This window comes from Mustela lutreola, chromosome 12, assembly GCF_030435805.1.
Source record: "Mustela lutreola isolate mMusLut2 chromosome 12, mMusLut2.pri, whole genome shotgun sequence".
NCBI classification, from domain to species: Eukaryota; Metazoa; Chordata; class Mammalia; order Carnivora; family Mustelidae; genus Mustela; species Mustela lutreola.
The window spans coordinates 7,036,061-7,057,003 of NC_081301.1; the positions used below are offsets into that span (position 1 = coordinate 7,036,061).

The window sequence follows — 20,943 nt, forward strand, 5'->3', positions numbered from 1 at the left end:
TCTGCTTCCCCCTCTCTCTCTGCCTGCCTCTCGGCCTACTTGTGATCTCTGTCTGTTAAATAAAGAAAATTAAAAAACAAAAAGCTTTTGCACAGTGAGAGAAACCATCAACAGAATGAAGAGACAGACTCTGAATGGGAGGAGATATACAAATGATATATACAGTGAAGGCTTAGTATCCAGAATACATAAAGAACTTATACAACTCAACACCAAAAAACCACAAATAACTCAATTAAAAGATGGGCAGAGGACCTGAATAGACATTTTCCCAAAGAAGACATACAGTTGGCCAACGGACACATGAAGAGATGCTAAACATCACTCATCATCAGGAGATTGCAAATCAAAATGTCAGTGAGGGACGCCTGGGTGGCTCAGTTGGTTGAACATCAGACTCTCTTAAGATTTTATTTATTTGGCAGCGAGAGAGAGAGAGAGAGCACAAACAGGAGGAGAGCAGGCAGAGGGAGAGGGAGAAGCAGGCTCCCCACTGAGCAGAGAGCCCGATGCAGGGCTCAATCCTTGGACCCTGGAATCATGACCTGAGCCAAAGGTAGATGCTTAACCAATTGAGCCACCCAGGCGCCCTGAACATTAGACTCTCGATTTTGGCTCAGGTCATGATCTCCGAGTCATGGGCTAGACCCTGTCTTAGCCTCTGTGCTCAGTGTGGAGTCTGCTTGGGATTCTCTCTCTCCCTCTCTCCCTCTGCCTCTACCTCCCCCCACCCCAGCTCGAGCTCTCTAAATAAATAAATAAAATCTCAAAACCTCAATGAGATGTCACCTCACACCTGTCAGGACAAGAAAGAACAAGGGTTGGCACGGATGTGGAGAAAAAGGAAACTTCATGCACTGTTGGTGGGAATGCAAACTGGGGTAACTGCTGTAGAAACCAGTTTGGAGGTTCCTCCAAAAATTAAAAATGGGGGTGTCCAGCTGGCCCAATGGGTAAAGAATGCGGCTTTTGGTATCTGGGTTGTGATTTCAAGCCCCAACTTGGGGGTAGAGATTACTTAAAAATAAAAGCTTTTTAGGGGCACCTGGTAGTTCAGTCGGTTAAGCATCTAACTCTTGCCTTCAGCTTAGGCCAGGATCTCAGGGTCTTGGGATCAAGTCCTGAGTTGGGCTCCATGCTGGGCATGGAGCCTGCTTAAGATTCTCTCTCCCTCTCAGTCTACTCCTCCCCCTGCTCTCTTTCTCTCTCAAAACAGACAAATAAATAAAAATCTTTTCAAAAGAAAGAAAATGGAAACACTAATTCAAAAAGTTAATATGCACCTGAATGCTAATGCACCATTACTTTTAATAACCAAGATATGGGAGCAGCCTAAGTGTCCCCTGATAGATAAATGGACAAAGATGTGGTACACACACACACACACACACACACACACAATATGGCATACTGCTCAGCCATAAAAAGAGAGAGAGAGAGATTGTGGACGCCTGGGTGGCTCAGTCAGTTAAGTATCTGGCTTCCGTTCAGGTCATGATCCCAGGTTCCTGGAATTGAGTCCCACAAGGGGCTCCCTGCTCAGCAGGGAACCTGCTTCCCCTCTGCCTGCTGCTCCCCCAACTTGTGCTTTCTCGGTGTCTCTGACAAATAAATGAATAAAAAATCTTTTTAAAAAAAAAGATTTTTATTTATTTGACAGAGAGTGAGATCACAAGTAGGCAGAGAGGCAGGCAGAGGAAGAGGGAGAAGCAGGCTCCCCGCTGAGCAGAGAGCCAGATTTGGGACTCGATTCCAGGAACCTGAGACCATGACCTGAGCCGAAGGTAGAGGTTTAACCCACTCAGCCACCCAGGTGCCCCAAGAATAAAATCTTTAAAAAATAATGAAACGGGCGCCTGGGTGGCTCAGTGGGTTAAAGCCTCTGCCTTTGGCTCAGGTCATGATCCCAGGGTCCTGGGATCAAGCCCCAGTTCGGGCTTTCTGCTGCGTGGGAAGCCTGCTTGCTCCTCTCTCTGTGTCTGCCTCTCTGCCTACTTGTGATCTCTGTCTGTCAAATAAATAAATAAAATCTTAAAAAAAAAAGAAAGAAAAATGAAACAAGATGAAACCAGAGAGGGAGACAAACCATAAAAGACTCTTAATCTCAGGAAGCAAGCTGAGGGTTGCTGGAGGGGTGTGGGAGGGATGCGGTGGCTGGGTGATGGACATTGGGGAGGGCATGTGCTATGGTGAGTGCTGAGAATTATGTAAGACTGATGATTCAGACCTGTACCCCTGAAACAAACAACAAAAAAGAAACATTAGAGGATAGTCAGAGTGAAGCAGGAAGGATCTCCTAGATCCCAGATCTCAACTCACAGTCTGTCTAACCTGAGACCTAATTAAAATGACTAATACTTGCGGAAGGATGAAAAATCAATCCCAGCTGCTTGATAAATTATATTACATATATTCAGAAAACACTATACTGCCGTTAAATAGGATAAGACAGATTATTCAGGCATGGAAAGACCCCCAGACATTACAACAGAGAGGAATAAAAGGTGACATGTTAAACTGAGTAGAGCCACGATTCTGTATCTGCATGAAAACCACCTGAGTACGTTACTACCAGCAGGTAAAGAGAATCTGGAGGGATATACACTGAATTGTTAGGACTAATGGAAGATGGAATTGCGAGAGAGATTTTCACTAGTACATTGCGAATTTCTGTAAAGTTTAAGTGTTGTTTTTTAAAAATTTTAAGAAGATTTTATTTATTTATAAATAAATTATTATATTTACCCTGAGACCATGACCCGAGCTGAAGGCAGAGGCTTTAACCCACTGAGCCACCCAGGCGCCCCCGGTTTTTTTGTTTTGTTTTGTTTTGTTTTTTTAAGTAATCTCTACACCCAGTGTGGGGGCTTGAACTTACAACCCTGAGCTCAAGAATTGCATGCTCTGGAGCACCCGGGTGGCTCAGTCGGTTAACCAGCTAACTTGGGCTCAGGTCATGATCCCAGGGTCCTGGGATCGAGCCCCACCTCTGGCTCTCTGCTTAGCGAGGAGCCTGCATCCCCTCTCTCTCTGCCTGCCTCTTTGCCTACTTATGATCTCTGCCTGTCAAATAAATGAATAAAATCTTTTTAGAAAACAAATAATAAATAATAAAATTTTTTAAAAAAGGAAAGAAGAAATTTAAAAAACTTTAGGGGCACATGGCTGGTGAGTCTGTAGAACACAAAACTCTTGATCTCGAGGTCATGAGTTCAAGTCCCATGTTGGGTGTAGAGTCTACTTGAAAAAAATTTATTTTTAAACCAGAAGACACTGTCTCAGAATGTTAACACTGACGATTTTATTTTCCTCCTTCTGTTTTTGCAAATTTCAACAATGAATGTGGGCTTCTGTTGTTGGTTAGAAAGATCCACAGTTGAAGGAGGAGCCAGCTAGGAGCTCCGGTGCTGGACCCCAACCCTGCAAGCAGCAGAGGGATGCCCCGCAGTGCCCCACCCCAGCCCCTGGCCCAGGCTCATCTCCATTTGCCCAAGGGCCCGTATATCAGTGATTTCCATCCTGGAGCCCCATCCCCCAGGAGCCTGAGGCAGCCCTCACATTACTGCCCTGGGGAGAAGGACTCTGGGCTCCAGAGAGGGTCTGGCGTTTTCTCTCAGGCCGTGGGTAGAACTGGTGGAGAGAAAATTCCAGGCCTTACTAAGGCTTAGGCTCCTCTTAGGCCCTTTGACTAGTGGCCCTGCGCCTTTGAGACTGGATGGACTCCGGGCTCTCTGAGAGTCCTGGTTAGGCAGCTGCCCAAACCAGTGATTCTGAGTGTGGTCCCCACACCCCAGCACCAAGCAGCAACACGAGGGAACGTGGTAGAGGTGCAAAGCTCTGACCCCACCCCGGACCTACGGAATATGGAACTCCAGGGGCGGGGCTCAGCAACCCGTGTTTGAACACGTTCTCCAGGGGATTCAGATGACCTCTAAAGTTTGAGACCGGGGCGCCTGGGTGGCTCTGTTAGTTAAGTGTCTGCCTTCGGTTCAGGTCATGATCTCAGGATCCTGGGATGGAGCCCTGAGTCAGGCTCCCTGCTCAGTGGAGAGCCTGCTTCTCCCTCTCCTGCCTGACGCTCCCCTTGCTTGTGCTTGGTCTCCCTCTCTCTCTCTCTCTCTCTGTCAGATAAATAAATAAATAAATAATCTTTAAAACAAAATCATGCCTCTTCCATTTGACAGAGGAGAAAACGTTAGGGTTTTACCATAAGGAGAGGCACCTCACTGAGCAGCAGAGACAAGAGGCAGAGGGGAAACTGGAAATTAGATTATGTTTCCAGAGCCCTCAACTCTCTTCTGACTCAGGCAGATGTCCCAAGCCCATCCTGATCCACTCTGTCACTGGCACGTCGCCGTGATGCCAGCAAACATCAGTGCGGCACTCCCTCCTCACCGGGCAGTGTGCTCACCTGCATGAGCTCGGCCAGGCCTCACCACATCCAGTCAGCTTGGCACGAGTGCTGACCCCATTTTATAGAGCAGAACACTGAGGCTAGGGGAGGCTCAGGACACTTGCCTGAGGTCACAGAACTAGAAAAAGACAGAGACAGCTCACACCAGCTTTCTCTGCCTGGGGAGCCCATGCCGGGGCTTCCAGGAGCACCAAGGTTTGCAAGGACCAGCCACCATCGAGGGAGGGCTCTTCTCACCGCCCCACTGCTAGCGAACACCCTGGTCTGAAGCCCCATGTGTCTCACCTGGATTATTACAATGGGTTCCTAACTTCTCTCATTTCTCTCCTGAGCCAATCTACAGGTTATTCTTAGTACAGTTGCCAGGGTAATCATGATAAAATAAGTTAGAGTCAATTGTCAGCCTCAAACCCTCTAGGGGCCCCCCTGTTCCAGAGTAAAAGCCAGAATGTCCTCCAAGGTCCTCCTTGCTCTGGCCCTGAACTTGGCTCCATCATCTCCAGGCTCTCCAGGCCTTGCTTACTCTGTTCCAGCCACACTGGCTTCCTTGCTGTCTTTTGAACCTGCCAGTCCTGCTCCTACCTCAGGACCTTTGAATATGCTATTCTCTTGGTCTGGAATGGGCTTGCTTCAGATAGCCCCACAGCTCGCCCCCTCGTGTCTGAGTCTTTGTTCAGATGTTAACTTCTCAGACCATACTTGATGTTTTCTTCCTCATTTTGCTCTATAGCGCCTACCCCTCTAATATTTACTTACTTATTTCTGTCTCTCTTCTAGAATGTCAGCAGCACTAGGTCAAAAATTTTGGGGACACTTTTATGCATTGCTGTATCCCTCATGCCTAAAACTGGCTCACAGGATGGGCCCAATAAATGGTTGTTTTAGGGGCACCTGGGTGGCTCAGTCACTAAGCATCTGCCTTCAGCTTGGGTCATGATCCCAGGGTCCTGGAACCGAGCCCCACATCAGGCTCCCCGCAGAGCAGGGAGCCTGCTTCTTCCTCTCCCACTCCCCCTGCCTGTGTGTTCCCTCTCTCCTTGTTTCTCTCTGTCAAATGAATAAAGAAAATCTTTAAAAATAAATAAATAAAATAAATGGTTGTTTTAATGAGTGAAGGGAACACTGGAAGCCTAGAGAGAGAAGGTACTTGCTCAAGGTCATCACCATCTGGAATTGATGACTTTCACTCTTGGAACTAACAAAGCACCTATCCAGTAGCTTTGACCCAAAATCTTTCTCATAGCCATGCCAGGTCCCAGGACCAAAGCCAGGCCAGCTGAACCTCATCCCCAGGACAGAAGCAAGGAGTGCCTGCCTGACTCTGCCAGGACCCTGGTGCTTGTACAACCAAGTCAGGGGACTGCCATGGGAGGAGGCTCCTCTGCAGAAGGAAACCTCGACACGCCAGGGCCACAGACTTGTGCTGGTAGAGGCCAAGGCAAGAAGACACCTCTCTACCCGCTCCAGCTGCCGGAGTGCAGGCATTGGAGACAGGTGCTGGGCCCTGTGGAGGGAGGATGCAGAGGGAAGAAAGTCAGCAGCTCCCAAGCAAGAGAGGGGGAGAACCTGGAGCTATTGTACGTAGCCTGGCAGCAGCACGACAGGTGGATTCCAGATGCCCCGGGGCTTCCTTCCCCCTTGTGGGACCCCCACCAGCAGAGGGCGCCCTGGTCCGCAAAGGTCCATGTTCTGCTTTCTTTCGCCCTCTGGTGGCCACACGGGTTAGGGCCAGAGGGGAGCCTTGGATCCATCTTCCCCATCCCTCGCCAGGGCAGGGCAGCCCCTGCACAAAGCAAAGAGTCAAAGGGGAGGAGGCTCTGCAGCCCGGGGTCTGAGCCCACCCTGCCCAGCAAGGTGGGGCTGGTGATGCCCAGGACTGCCCCAGTGCGTGAGTATTCACTGTGGGCTGGGCTCCGGGTCTGGCTATTTTATACCCACCCAGTCCCTGCCGTGCTTCTCTTCCATGTCCCCTTCACCGAGCACACTAGGACCCAGGGAGGGATGGCATCCCATCCAAGATCACCTAGCAAGGAGATGGTGATCCCAGGTCGGCCTGACTCCTCCCCCAGGCTGCCCTCCCCTCTGTGTGGCTCCAACAGCCCATCCATGGATCCGGAGCCCTTCCCTCCCAGACCCCACGACACACAAAGAGGCTAGTCCAGGAGTTTGCATAAAGTGCAAACACCAGCTGGCTTTTATTGAGGGCCTACTCTGTGCTGGGTGCCAGGCCTGCAAGGGCTCTCTTCCCACCTCCCTGCACTTCCCAGTGGCCGGGGGAGAGGATGGGCCCTGGCAAGTGAGACCCAGGTGTCGAGTGGGGAGGGGGCTGGGGTGGAGGTAGAAGGTGGAGGCGGGGCCCCAGCAGTTGGGTCCACGGAGAAGGCAGGGCTCCCGGCATCTGTCCAGCTTGAAACTGAAGGCTGGGGAGCTCCCTCCTTCCCTTCACCCCAGGTGCTGAGTCAGACCAGGCAGGGTGAGAGGGCCTGTGAGCCCTGCCTTCTCTCTCCATGACTTTCAGAGAAGGGGCCCATCTTGGAGTGGTTTCTCCCAATGCAAGAGAGAGCCAGAAGACAAAGTGGCCATGCCTAAGGTGACAGTCGGGTCTCTGTGGGGTCTGCGGCTCCTGGTGGCGACTCCTGAAGCTATTTCCAACTCTGGTCCCTGGCCAGCGGCAGCCTGCTCCTGGGTGGTCCTCTGGAGTCACTGCCTGGCCCTGGTGGGATGGAAGAGACAAGAAGAGAGAAGTAGAACTAGAGCCTGATGTCCAGAGGCAGAGACAGAAGAAGACACAGGGGGCCTGTGTGGCTCAGTCGGTGAAACGGGTGCCTTCAGCTCAGGTCATGATCTCAGGGTCCTAGGATGGATTCCCACATTGCGGGGGTGGGGGGGGTCTCTGCTCAGCAGGGAGCCTGCTTCTCCCTTTCCCTCTGCTCCTCTCCTCTGCTCATCTCTCTCTCTATCTCTCAAATAAGTAAAAAAAAAATCTTAAAAAAGAAAGAAGACACAGAGAAGGTCCGAGAGAGACAGAAACGGAGAGAAAGAGAGAGAGCACGAGGTAGAGAAATGCAGGGAGCCACAGAGACGGGCAGAGCACAGCCAGAGAGCTGGAGGCGAGAAGGCAGGCTGAGAAGGGGAAACAGAGACCCGGAGACAGCCTAGAAGGGGAGAGCACACCGAGGCACACGGGGCTGGGGTCTTCTTCCCGGCCCCACACTCACCTAGAGCTCATCCCGGGGGTGGGGTGGCGTGGGGAGGCTGTGCCCGCTGCTGCCAGCCAGGTCCAGGTGGGGGTCACGCAGGGTCTTGTGAGAGCCACTCCAGCTGACGATGCGGCCGCTGTCATCGTCCCAGGGCGAGGATGTCTCCGTGTCGCTGAGCCACTCGGCGTCCCCTGCGTAGTGCGTGGGGGCAGCAAGCAACGGCCGGGCAGAGAAGGCGCGCAGGTCCCGTGGCCAGAAGTGCGCCTTGTACTGCTCGCTGTGGGGCGGGGTAGGAGGCTCAGGTGGGCTGAGGTGGGCCCCGCCAGCCACACCGCACGCCTGCCCGGAGCCGGACTCCTCACAGACCTCGCCCTCAAGACTGCACAACAAACTCAAGAAGTAGGGTTTCTAGTCTCCCCATTTTCCAGATGGGGAAACTGAGGCCCACAACAGGGACGGGGCTTGACTAAGAACCACACAGGCAGCCCAGAATTTACACCTAGGTTGGTGTGACTCCAGGGCCGGGCCAGGCTCCTCCTCAGTGACCTCAAAGAAGTGACCCAGCCTCAGTCTCCCTGGCTGCCCTGGCCGTGGTGGGTTCCCCGGATGAGCTGACCCTGCCCGGCCCCCGTCAGAGACTCACTTGGGGTGCCGGTCAAACATGATGGGCAGGAACTCGTCCACAGGCAGCATTCGGCGCAGGGGCTGGGAGGCCAGCAGCTTGCGAGCTCCCGCCAGGCTCAAGACATAGGCCAGGGTCCAGTAGGAGTACCCCGCCACCACCAGATGCGGCAGCCTCTCCACAGCGGCCTCCTCCTCGGGGTTCACCTGCTTCCGACCTAGGTAGCTGCGGGTGACCCCGAGGGGAACCAGGAATCACTGTAGGTCCCCAGGGTGTCCAAGGACCCCTTCCCCAATCACATCCCACGGGCCAGGCTCAATGAGGAGGACTGAACAGGCTCCCAGCAGAAGGCAGAGCCCCAGAGGCCGCTCCTCGCCCCCCAGACCCCCCACCCCCCTCCCGCAGGTGCAGGCTGCCTACATGAGGTCCCACGGCAGCTTCTCTGCCTCCACCTCCTCCATCAGCTGCTCTAGTCGCCCCCGGAAGTTGCTCTCAAAACGCACGTCATCCTCAAACACCAGGACCTGGGCCAGACCCCTGGCCGCCACCTGTGATAATGGGGGGGGCGACACACAACACGGGGGTGGCTCTTTAGATGTCCCCTTCCCCCGCCTGACACTGATAGACTTTCCCTGGCCTCTGTTATATGGCAAAGGCTCAGACCTGGCCCCGTCCCTCAGCTGCTCCAAAGCCTGCTGGGGCTCCCACCGCCCAGGGACTGAAGTCCTCCAGGGCCCGAGTCTAGCTCTCCAAGCAGACTCGTGATGGCAATCATAACCTTTGCTGTGTTCACTGAGTGCTGCTAGATCCCGGGGACCCTCGGGAGGCAGGACACATGATGTCCCTGTGCTGTAGTAGGGAAACTCCAGGCCCAGCTCCTCACACGGCCTCCTGAGCTGTCCTAAAGGAAGCTGGGCTGGCTGGGGGTGGGAGGAAGACCTAAGCCCTCACGGTCCCTAAGAAAAAGTATTTTTGTAACTTCTGGAAATGTGAAAAGAACATGAAATCAGCTCAGTAAATGATGAAATGGAAGTCATGCTTCAATCTGTTCAGGGACAGCAGAAGATGGGCGCCTGGGTGGCTCAGTTGTTAAGCATCTGCCTTTGGCTCTGGTCGTGATCCTGGGGCCCTGGGATTGAGCCCTGCACTGGGCACCCTGCCCCATGGGGAGCCGGCTTCTCCCTCTCCCACTCCCCCTGCCTGCTGCTCTGCCTGCCTGTGCTCTCTCCTTCTGTCAAATTAATAAATAAAATCTTAACCATAACAACAAAAAGGAACAATAGACGATAAACAAATATAAGCTCACGTGCTCCTATTTTGGCTACAGTGGAAAGTAAAAATAAGGAGTGGATCTGGGTGCTGCCTCCTAGAGGGGGCACGTGCCCCTTAAGGGCCAGTCCCCTGGTCCCTCCTGCGGTGGCCAGCCAGTGACCTTTCACCAGTGTTCACCCACCCCCCGCCCTGAGCTGAGGCTTCCAGGCCAAGCCTGAGCCCTTTCTTCTTCCCATGCCCTGACACACAGCTCCTGTCTGCCCCAGGGCCTTTGCCTCCCCTGTTTTCCTCTGCCCAGAAGGCTCTTCTCACTGACCCTCAATGGTGAGGCCCACCCCGACCCCACACCAGGCCAGGAATTCTGGCCAATCCACCCTCCAGGACAGTCTGTACATCTCCCTTCCACGGCAAAGTTGGTTCTTCCCTGGTTTCCGTGCCCCGCTCTGGTCCCTGAGCCCCCGAAAGGGAGAGAGGACCTATTCCTTGTTCCCCTCTGTATTCGCAGCTCTCCTGGCCCACAGGACGCGCTCCGCAGAGACTACAGAACAGACACGGCACAGGGCTGAACACACAGAAGGTTTAAAGGGCCTGACCAGGTCTTCCTTGGTTTATCCATTCACCCATCGGTGCCCCGGGGTGCGGAGCACACAGCCATGAACAGGGTGCCCCGCCACGGCTCTCCCTGCGGGGACAGCGTCCTCACCTCCTCCCAGATGGAGTAGTGGCTGAGGAAGCAGCCCACCTCGCCCTTGGTCAGGGTGCGGCCCGAGTAGGGGTCCTGGTAGCCGGGCAGCAGGTCCACGCCGAGGTTCCTCATGATACTGCTGTTGAGTGTCCTGAGGGAGACGGGAATCATAGGGTGAGGTGTGCCTGACGGGGCCTGCCAGGGGCGCCTGGCCTGTGCCCATTGGGGGCCGTCACACTGGAGTTTAATTTAAAGGTCTCGGCCTTATTACTGCTTCGTGTGGCCTGAAGACACTGGTGACAACCCGGGAAACCAGAGCCACCCAAGGTCGGGGTGACTCTCGAGGGCGGGAACAGAAGATGGGGAGACGGGCAGCAGCCTGAGGGACACGGTCCCCAGGATGAACATGGGGGACAGGGCCGAGGAGAGGATGGACATCCTGCCGTCGCAAGGGCGGGGGGCACGAGGGGCCGACACCACGGGCGAGTGCAGCTGTGTGAGCGCCGGTTCCCCCCCGACACTGGCCTCCACCCCCTCCCCCACCCGTCAGGGCCCTCAGTCCATGACAGAGAAGACTAAGCCTGATAATAATAAAGACATGTAACCTTTGCAATACTTCCCATGTGCCAGGCCCTGGCTAAATCCTCACCGAGCCCTTACAAGTCCTACGAGGAAGGCACAATTATGTGCCATTCACACAGCGGGGCTGGGAGGGACCAGTGACTTGCCGGAGGTCACCCAGCTGGTAAGTGGCAGAGCCAGAATGGAAGCCTAGGGGCTCCAGATTCCAGGCCTTAAGCCGTGCTCTCTCCTTCCAGCAGGCCGGGTGTGTGTGGGGGGGCTGCCCCTGTTTCCTCTGTCCCGGGACTCTCCCTGTTTGAGCACCTCCTGGACAGCCAGCTCATTCCGTTCATTTGTCTGTTCTTCCCATCCCCAGGGAGGTCCGGGGGACCACGCTGCTCCCCCAGCTGCCCAGGACCCCGCCCCCCCGGGGAGCCTCACCGGCCGTCCACAGCTTCCACCACCCGCCCAGAAATCTCCATCTCCCAGAGCGAGCTTAGCATGCGCTCTCGGCGGTCGGGCCGGCGGGCCAGGCTGATGACAAACACCTGGAGGAGGCAGGGAAGGTGGGTGCCGGAGGGGTGGGTGCAGCGGGAGGGGAGAGCCCACCCACTTCTTGACCCCAGCTCTGTGGGCGGAGGGAACTTACCTCATCAAACCCCATCTTGCTGGGTCTCTTTGGGGGCCGGGACACGTGCCCTGAGGCCTGCATGGGGGGCCCGTCCACTGCAGAGGAAAGTGCCCCCCATCATGAATCCCTACTGGCTCTTGGCAACAGTGACCCTGCAGTCCCCGTGACCCCCCGTATACCCCTGCCCCCTCGGAACACCCAGGAGGAAGGGCCCTCAGAAATCACAGGATCCACCTGCCTCTGTCATAGACGGGCACACCGAGGCTTAGGAAGGAGAAGGACTTGCCCAGAGTCAGGGACTAAGTTAGAGGTGAGGCCGGGACCCCAAGCCCACTGCCCAGTCAGGTCTGGAGCCCCGGAGAAGGGGCCCAAGGGGGTGGGAGGCCAGCGTGGCTGCAGGCCAGCATCTCGGCTCCCTGCCCTCACCCAGCGCTTCCAGGATTAGGTGGATGAAGTTGACCTTCTCGTCCTCCAGCCCCTGGTGGGATTTCACGGGCACGTTCATGTACCCGTAACGGTGCTCATTGCACACGTGGACCGTGACCCCTGTGGAGAGAGGCCAAGTGAGGGCTAGGGCGGGGGCAGGGCTCTCGGGATCCAAGGCAGGCGTCCCCTACTGTGGGGTTGGAGGGACAATGTCTAAGGCACCCTTCTAACTGAGAGGGCTTACACATTCAACAGACAGGTCTAGAGCACCAGCTGGGTGGGGGGGGGGGGATGGGGGTGAGCAGGACAGAGCCCTGCCCCTGGGGGTCATGGGGAGGGAGGAGCAAGCAAACTCCCATCTGACCACAGTCCGCGGGCCAGGCCATTGCCCCTACCCGCTCAAGGCCCCACCCCCCGACCCTGCCTCCCCGCCTGGATCCAGCCCCATCTTCTCATGCCCAGACCCCAGGAGCGGCCCCACACCCTTCTCATGCCTCTCTGCTCGGTGGGGTGCCTGCTTCCCCCTCTCTCTCTGCCTGCCTCTCTGCCTACTTGTGATCTCTCTCTGTCAAATAAATAAATAAAATCTTTAATAAATAAAAATAAAGACCAGATGCTTGCCAGTCAGGGCCACATAAGCTGGCTCTGCCTACCTTCCCTGCCTCAGCCTCTGCCATGCTTCCTCTCACTTACTGTGCACCTGTCACCTGCCTTCTTACATTGCCTGCTACCACAGGGCCTTTGCACCTGCTGTCCTGTTGCCCAAAATGTTCTTTCTGGCACTTAATGCTTTCCCATACTTCAGATCTCAGCCTCAAAGTTCACACACTTCAGGAAGCCTTCCCTGACCAGACCTACTCTGGTCTAAGCTCTCTGAGCATGTAGAATTAAGAAGCGTTCCTTCCCATCATGGCTGTGATCGGACATTGGTTGGTGTGATCCTTGGACAGACTGGACCGGAAGTTCAGTGACTGCCTGACTTTACTCACCACTGTCTCCCCAGCGCCTGGCACATGGTGGGTGCTCCATAAATATTTGCCTAATGAAGGAATATGTGAAAGTGCCATGGTGGGGAACCAGAAGGACATCTAACCTCCCAGGGGAGCAGGCTCAAGAAAGGCTACGACCCAGACAAACAGGAGTTTAACAGGATGGACTGGAGATTGGATACCGGGGAAGGGCATGCAAAACAGAGGGAACAGCATGTGCAAAGCCCTAGAGGCCTCCAAGGGTCCTCACAGAGAGCTGGTCCTTACCAGCGGCCTGGCAGGCATAGGCGAAGACAATGATATCGTCGAAGGGCCAGGTGTAGTTGGGATGAGGAGGGTAGAAGGCGAGCTGGGCTGCCCCCTCAGCCCGCAAGGACACCAGGAAGGTAGAATGGACCATAGGGACCCGGAAGCAGCCCCGGCGCTGGCGGTTCTTGGTGGGGAAGTAGTCAGCCGTGCGACGGTAATAGCCCTGGGGAAAGGGGTTGCTCTCACCATGACAGAACCCTTCCATCCCCAGAACACTGTGCCCCCTGCCATGGCCCATAGACCCCCGAGGCCTCCATCCCCAGCCTTACCTGGGGCGTGATCCCGCACCAGAAATTGGAGTAGTAGGTCTGGGAGTCCAGCATCGGGGCCACAACGGGCAGCCCCTGCTCTATCAGAAGCCTCAGCGTCTGGTTGTTGGTCAGAATGTTGTCTGTATCTGCAAACTTTTCGGAGGGCTTGTCACAGACCTCAGCCTTGCCTGGGCAGTACCCCCAAGGAGTCACTGAGTGGGATCCCTCCAGATTGCCAGAGACCCCTGCATGTCTCCCGGGATCCAGTGGCGTCCTGTCAGTGAGTTCTAACCTATAAACCAGTAGGTCTGTTTCTGCACCAAGGATCTGGTCTGCAGCACTGGCTCTAGGATCGGGGCCAGAGATTCAGCCTGAGCTGCTGATCAAGGAGCTTTTATTCTAGATCTGACTTTGGGAGTAGAGCCAAAGACCTATGTTGAGTTCTCATCTGGGGAACCAAACTCAGTTTATACTCCGGGCTCTAGCCCAAGAACCTAGGCTCAGTATACACCCTGCAGTCTATCTCAGGGATTGGCTTCGTAGCCAATCTGCCCTCAAGCACAGGGATCCAAGCTGGGCTCCAATCCAGGTTGCTAGCAGAAGGGTCCAGCCCACAGGTGGGTAAGTCACACTGAGACTTCTGTCAGGGACAGATATTGCCACCTGTGGGAAACCCATCTAGCCAGGCTTTCTTACCAGGATGTAGTCAGCCCCCCAGTCCCTGGCAAAGGTCAGGGCTTCCTGTTTCAATTCCATCAGAAACTGGTGCCTTTCTTTGGTCCAGTGCTTGGGACCCTCTTCGTCTGGGTAGGACCTGAGAGGGTGAAGAGATGAGAAATTTGCCAGGTGCACGCGGTCCCCTGCGTGGCAGGGCAGTAGAGAGAGCCCTGGCCTGGAGGCGGTGGCTTCTGGCTGTCTGGCTGTCTGGCTGTCTCTTTTCCTCTCTGGGTTGTGGTTGTCACCCTCTTCCCAAGAACCCTTCCCCCATCACCACCTGGGGTCCCCCTCGGGCCTCCAGACCACAGCGGCATAGTCGTCCCCCACAGCGGCCAGCCACTCCTGCAGCATCTGCGTGCTGTTGTCGGTGTTGTGGTCCGTGGCACACCTGGGGACACGGGAGGAAGAAGGGTGAGGGGGCACCGCCATAGAAGGGCCAAACCCCCAGGCAGCCTTGACCCCTGGAGCACCAATGCTGCCAAGGCTTGGGTGCTGCGGGAGAAGGAAGTGTGCTACAGAGTAAGGCAAGCCCCCAGGTCCAGGGCACAGGTCGGTGACCCACTGTGTGACCTCAGGCGAGTCCCGTCCATCTAGAGGCTTCTCTCTCTCCCTCTGGAAGGGATACCGGCTGTCCTGCCTGGCTCAGGGGCTGAGACACCAGAACACAAAGGCATTTGAAAGACAAAGCAGCTGGGCTGGGAGATCGTCCCTCCCCTTCTCTGAGTTAGGATCGGACAGAAGACCTGCTGCTTCCCTCCGCCCGAAAATTGTAATAAGGACCAATCCTTCCTGCGAACATCCCTGAGAAGTGCTGGTGGGCCTGCACTCCGCGGCCGCAGAGTATAACCTCTCCTCTGCAGAAGGGGCTTCCAAGACAGAGGGGCGGTGCAGAGAGCTTAGCCAAGATCCCAAGTTTTAGGAGATACTGCCCCTTTAAGCCAATTCCCCAGAACTGAAGACTAACTACGTGTCAAGTCCTGTAGGGGTGGGAACTAACTCCCAAACTGTGGTAATTGTGGGCAGCCTCCCCAGGCCCGGCCTCCACCCGTGCAACTTGGATGTGCTGGGGGGGGGGGGGGGCTGGGGTTGCTGGTCAGTCCTCCAGTCTATCCCCAACCTCAGCTTGGGACTCCTCCCTGCTTTGGCTTTCACAGACTGGGGCCTCTGATTCCAGGGAGCCCTGTGGGGACGCCTGGGGAAGAGACTCTAGGGAAGGGGCTCTGGGGGGTGGGGGGGACTAGCTGGAAGGACCCAGACCCTCCACAGAGAGGCTGGAACCAGCCCCGGGAAGGAGGAGCAGGTCTGATGGCCCCCTGCAGAGGAGCACGGAGCCAGACAGCACCCTCACCTGCTCCCCAGGAACCCCCAGTTCTGCTGATCTCTGCCACGTGGGGACCCAGGGCACACCAGCCCTTCCTGCCTGCTCTGCTCCAGGTCAAGTCAACCACAGGGCGCACGGGGATTTGAGTTTGGGCTCTGAGGCTGGGGCAAGAGGACACAACTTAAAGCCAGAGGAGGTCCCCAGAGGAGTAGGGGTTGGAGTGAGTGTTCCGGCGTCAACCTAAGCCTCAGAGGTCAGTCTGCAGGGCTCAGGGGATAAGGGTTCTGGTCCAGGGGCTCAGGACCGGGCGGGGCCTGTCTGCCAGGGGAGGGGCCTGTCTGGGTGGTGTCTGGACCACGCTGACGGGGTCATGGGGGTGGGGTGGAGGCTATCTGTGGGGCGGGAAGGGGGGGTACATGCCCAGAGGGTGCCAGTGCCCGGTCTCTCTCACCAGAGGGCCAGCCTGGCCCGGGGGTAGTCCAGCCGCTCCAGCGCGCCCAGGTAGTGGGGCAGTGAGTGCTCGGCATTGCGGGCCAGGATGGTAAGGACCACGGCGGGCAGCGGCGGCTCCACGACGCCCGCAGCCTGGGACCACGGCCCTAGCAGGAGCAGCAGCTGGAGCAGCGGGGCGGCGGGCGCGACGGGCATGGCGGGCGCTCCGGCGGCGGCGGCTGCCCCCGGGGCTCGGGCCCGGCGGAGGGGAGTGGGCGGGGCGGCCGGGGTGGGGCGGGGCCTGGGGCCAGGGAGGGGCCGAGGCAACCCGAGGAGGAGGAGGGAGCGTACCCCCCAAGACCGGGCTCTCCCTCCCACCCGCTACTCGCTGATTCTCAAGTGTCCTCTCCTGGGCCAGGGGCTGCGGGGGCCAGAGCTCGGAGACCCGCCCCACGCGCGACCCAGGGGCAGCCCCATCCCGGCTGGGCGCCGGGGGTGGGGGGGTGAAGGGGGACCCAGGAGAGGGTCTGGGGGGACGGCGTCCGAGCCGCCCTGGCGCCCGAGAACGCTCCACTCCGAAGCCCGGTGCGTTCATCCCCCGGAATCCGGCTGTAGTGAGCGTCCGACGCCCCTGAGTCCGGATTCCCCGGCCACCCACCCGTCCCCCGGACCTGAGCGGCAGCCCCGCGGGGCGGGACCGACCAGCCGCGGCCCTAGCCGGGCTCCCCGCTCCCGCCCCGCCTCCGCCCCCTAGGCGCCCTCTGGCGGACTCACGCGGAACTTCGCAGACCTGCGCGGTGACACCCCACGGCGGGGGAGGCAGGTGGGGGTCCTCCAGGACCTCGGCGCGCCATCCAGATTGGTCCCGAGGCCGCCGTCCTCCGCGTGTAGTCCTCCTCTCCTCCGCGGTCAGCGCCGGCGCTGCTCCCGCCTTTTAAGAGATCAAAGCCCACGCTCAGGCTGAGTGTAGTAGGTCCAGGGGGCATCCCAGAGGCTGCACCGTGACCCGCCCTGCTCAAAGCAGGAGGTGTAGCCTCCCCTGCAGCAGAGTCGCGGTCCCGAGGCCCCAGCTGAGATGGGGAGGGGGCTCCAGCTTCCCCTCGGAGAGGGCAGAAAGGGAGAGGCCTGAAGGCTCCAGTGGCAGACTCCAGCTCAGTACCTGCTGTGATCGCAGACTGGCCACTTTCCCTGAGCCTCTGGTCCTCATCTGTGGATGGGTTTGCAGTGATGCTGGGAAAGAACGAATGCACTCGAAGCTTCTCTCTGCATGGAGCCTGACGCCGGGAAAGAGTTGCTGGGGCTAGAAGACAGGACTGGAGAAGAAGCCAGGCTCCCCTTCCATTCACCCCCAACCCATGGGCTGTGTGGAGGGGTTGGGGGGGGGCGCGGGGGTCTACTTTTCTAGATCATCTTTGGGTCTCCGTTCAGGCTCTTCCCAGGGTCAGGGAAGAGGGCTAAGCCTGTGCACCCTATCTTTGCTGGTAGGGGAAGGGTGGGGAACCAGCAAGGGATGAACTTGCCTGGTTACCAGGCAGCCTTGTAGGGGCATCGAACCTGGGATTCCTGGTCTTCAGCGTGTCTCCCAAACTTACAGCAGGTCCCAGTCAAAGCTTTGGCGGCCAGTGGCCCTGCAATGAAAGGTCTGAGGCCTCATGGAAGAGTCCCTCCCTTGCATGGTGGCCTCTGGTCGGAAGGCACACCCAGCCCCAGAATGGGAATTCCATTTCTGAAGCCAAGCTGTGTTTGCCCCACCTGACCTGTCCTGGAGTCGTCCCAGAGCCTCAGACCACCCTATTGGTCACAGGGGCTCCCAAATTCTTCTTTGGCCTCAAGTTCTCTTTCTCCTCCTTCTCCTCTGAGTGCACCAATGCCTCCCACTGTCCCCTTCCTCCTTCTACAGGCCATCCAGTGACCCATCCTGTCACTGACTCCCTTGCCTGTGGGTACCCCCATCATCCCTGCCTGGGAAAACCCTGTAACCATCTTGCTTTTTGGCACAGTGTGGCTACTATAGACCCAGGATTTCCACTCTCAGCTGGACTCTCGCCCGGCCCAACCCAACCGGCCAGTTTCCATGTGCTCCTGCCCCGCCTCCTCACAGCTCCTGAAACCCGCACTCCTGCGAGGATCTCTGCCACTTTTCGCAGAAAAGAGAAGCCCTCACGTGAGAGCGCTCATTCCCAGCCTCCAAATCTCCATTCCCTGCCCCCAAGCCTGCCTCAGCTCTCACTGCCTGGTATAAGGGAAGACACCCCCCTTCCTCACCCTCCTCATGATGGAAAGGTCCCGAAGCTCCAAATGCCATCCCCTTGCCCTTCTTGGATCCTCAGCCTCCCTCTCTTCTGGGTGCTTCTTGTGACATTCCAAAGGACTTAAATCTCTCCCAGCTTAAAAGAGGAAAATGCCAAGCTGCCTGCTGGCCCCCAGCCACAGCCCTCTCTCTCTCTCCCTCCGAACCTCTGGCACGGGGATCTGTGCTTTGCTCCAGGACTCCCTTCCTCATCTCCCGTCGCGGCTGCTCTGGCCGAACTGCTCTGCCAAGACCAGGGTCCTGCTGGTCACTCCTCTCAACGGACATTGCCTCCTCATCCAAGAGGGCTCGTTTCAGCAGCTGACCACATGGGCCACTCTGTCTTTCTAGAAAACCCACATGTGTCTCCACTTTGTTTTTGTTTTTTAAGTCAACTCTACACCCAGTGCAGGGCTCAACCTCACAACCCTGAGATCTAGAGTCCCATGTTCTACCAGCTGAGCCAGCCAGGCACCCCAAGATTCCACCTGTTCAGACAGAACCCCAACTTTCCCCCCCAAACGTGCTCCCCGCCAACCGTGGCCTCCTCAGTCTAGAGAACGGCACCTCAGCCTCCCTGTCCCTCAAGCTGGAGAGCCGGGTGTTCCTGATGACAGACACGCCCATTCCATCACCTCACCCGCCTTCTCAGGATCTCCTGCCCCACATGGTCAGCTCTTTCCTTCCTGCCTGACTCAGGGCACCAGCAGCACTCATGGGGCCTGCGGGGTCTCCCAGAGACCTGCCCCGCAAGCGTTCTCCCTGGAAACTGTTCTACCTGCAGCCACCCTTTCTAAATCCTGTGGTTTCCACCCTATAGGGACTGCCCACTGGGAGCACGGAGGCCCCACATGGGCCTTCTCCAACTCCTCTTCCCTCCCCTACCTCTCCCTTCCCCTCTAATCTCCTGCTCAAGCCAGTCTGGACAAGGTACAGTTTCCTGAACATTCCATGCTTTAGGACCGTCCCACATCCTTTTTGTTTTTTTAAGATTTTATTATTTGACAGACAGAGATCACAAGTAGGCAGAGAGGGAGGGGGAAACAGTCTCCCTGCTGAGCAGAGAGCCCAATGCAGGACTCCATCTCAGGACCCTGAGATCATGACCTGAGCTAAAGGCAGAGGCTTAACGCACTGAGCCACCCAGGTGCCCCCCGCCTTTTTTTGCTTCCATCTGCCTGAACTGGTCTTTCTGGCCAACTCCTACAGGCCCTCTCGTGTCCGCCTAAACTTGGTTCTTCTGGAAAGCCTTTTGCATGCCATGTCGGGGCCCATACCCTGACGTTATATATCCTACATTATCCCATTCATTCCACAAGAATTTATTGAGCATGTACTCACTGCCTTGTGCAGGTAGAAGGTGCACAAGGTAGACGACCTCTGCTTCTAGGGGGCTCACATTCGGGTGAGGGGACAGACAGGAAGCAAGCAAGCAAACCGTGACGTTAAGAGATAGTTTCCAAGAAAGGGAAGTGCTGCGAGTGACATCGAACCAGGAAGGAACAGGGAGCAGCTCGGGGTGGGAGGCAACATTGAGCAGCAAAGTCAGTGGAGCTATTTCAGGGAGCAAGGAGAGCCAGCCGGGGGCAGTTCTGGGGGAAGCGCGTTCCACAGGGACGGAACAGGTCTGGCCGAGGTCCTGCCAGGGAAACAAGCAAGGAGGCCGGTGGCTGGAGCCCAGTGAGTAAGCGGGGAGTGGGAAGAGGTGAGGATCCCCTAGGGCCTTGAAACTGCAGAAGGATTTGGGATTTTTTTTTTTTTTAAAAAGAGACAGAGATCACAAGTAGGCAGAGAGGCAGGCAGAGAGAGAGAAGGAAGCAGGCTCCCCTCTGAGCAGAGAGCAATCATGACCTGAGCTGAAGGCAGAAGCTTCAACCCACTGAGCCACCCAGGGGCCCTGGATTTTTTTTTTTTTTTTTTTTTTTTTTTAAGTGCAATAGGAAGACACCGTGGGTGGGCAGTTAGCAGAGAAGTGATGGGATTTGTCTTAAAAAGATTGCTCTGGGAGTGCCCGAGTGGCTCACTCGGTTAAGCATCTGCCTTTGGCTCAGGTCATGATCCCAGGGTCCTGGGATGGAGCCCCGTATCCATCAGGCTCCCTACTCAGCGGGGAGCCTGCTCCTCCCTCTCCCTCTGCCTGCCACTCCCTCTTGCTGCTCTCTCTCTCTCTCTCTCTCTCTCTCTCTCTGTCAAATAAATAAATAAAGTCTTAAAAAAAAAAAAAGATTGCTCTGGCTGCCACACAGAGGGTGGACGATGAAGGCCAGGATGGAGGCAGGCAATCCACATTCAGGGAGAGATGATGGTGGGCAGAGCCCCCAGCCTCATGGGACTGCATGTGGGAATCGGAGCAAGGAATCAGGGCAATGGGTTTGCAGCTGGCCTGCTGGTGGGCTAGTTACTGAAGCGGGAAGACCAGAGAAGAAGCTGGTGGAACGTGACTTGAGGTCTTTCTGGACCTTATTCTGAGCCACCTTCTGGACTCCCGGGAGAGGGGGGGATCACATGCCAGATCTACCTTGCTGTGAATTCTGAGGCAGGGACCCTGATTTACCATTTTATGCTCAGCCCTAGAGCAGGGCCAGCCGGACATAGAGTGGGCTCTCACTAGAAATATGGTAGAGGGGCGTTCGGGGGCTCCGTCGGGTAAGGGTCCGCATCCCACTTGGGTCATGATCCTGGGGTCCTGGAATAGAGCCTTGCATCAGGCTCCCTTCTACTCCCTCTGCCTGCAGCTCCCCCTGCTTATGCTCTCTTGCTCTCTGCCAAATAAATATATAGTCTTTATATTGATTTGGTGGACTGATCATGCATCTGTGCGGC

General features: G+C 56.6%; 1 protein-coding gene across 6 annotated transcripts; it reads right to left on the reverse strand.

The window, feature by feature from the left end:
- Positions 1–6,785: 6,785 nt before the first annotated feature.
- On the reverse strand, positions 6,786–19,747 carry CERCAM (cerebral endothelial cell adhesion molecule). Of its 6 annotated transcripts, none has more exons than XM_059141497.1 (18): positions 19,462–19,747; positions 18,288–18,467; positions 17,385–17,458; positions 16,990–17,104; positions 16,621–16,761; positions 15,850–15,997; positions 14,355–14,465; positions 14,057–14,174; positions 13,379–13,513; positions 13,068–13,272; positions 11,812–11,931; positions 11,404–11,480; positions 11,196–11,302; positions 10,212–10,344; positions 8,657–8,784; positions 8,258–8,461; positions 7,633–7,891; positions 6,786–7,127 (listed from the first exon to the last, which is right to left on the reverse strand). In XM_059141497.1, the coding sequence occupies exons 2-17, from the start codon at positions 18,406–18,408 to the stop codon at positions 7,633–7,635; spliced, it is 2,196 nt and encodes a 731-aa protein (XP_058997480.1). In that variant the 5' UTR covers positions 18,409–18,467; positions 19,462–19,747; the 3' UTR covers positions 6,786–7,127. The 6 variants fall into 6 exon arrangements, with proteins under 6 accessions (XP_058997480.1, XP_058997483.1, XP_058997484.1 ...); XM_059141500.1 differs by having other exon boundaries at positions 16,605–16,761; positions 17,351–17,458; XM_059141501.1 differs by lacking the exon at positions 18,288–18,467 and having other exon boundaries at positions 16,605–16,761.
- Between the last annotated feature and the right edge of the window lie 1,196 nt (positions 19,748–20,943).

Coding starts and splice junctions, on each gene's coding strand:
- CERCAM (XM_059141497.1), bottom strand. CDS start 18,408: ATGTCCGTTGAGAGGAGTGACCAGCAGGACCCTGGTCTTGGCAGAGCA. Junction 16,762..16,989: donor CCAGTCTGCGATCACAGCAG/GTACTGAGCTGG, acceptor ATCTCTTAAAAG/GCGGGAGCAGCGCCGGCGCT. Junction 13,514..14,056: donor GGGGGGCTGACTACATCCTG/GTAAGAAAGCCT, acceptor CCCTCCGAAAAG/TTTGCAGATACAGACAACAT.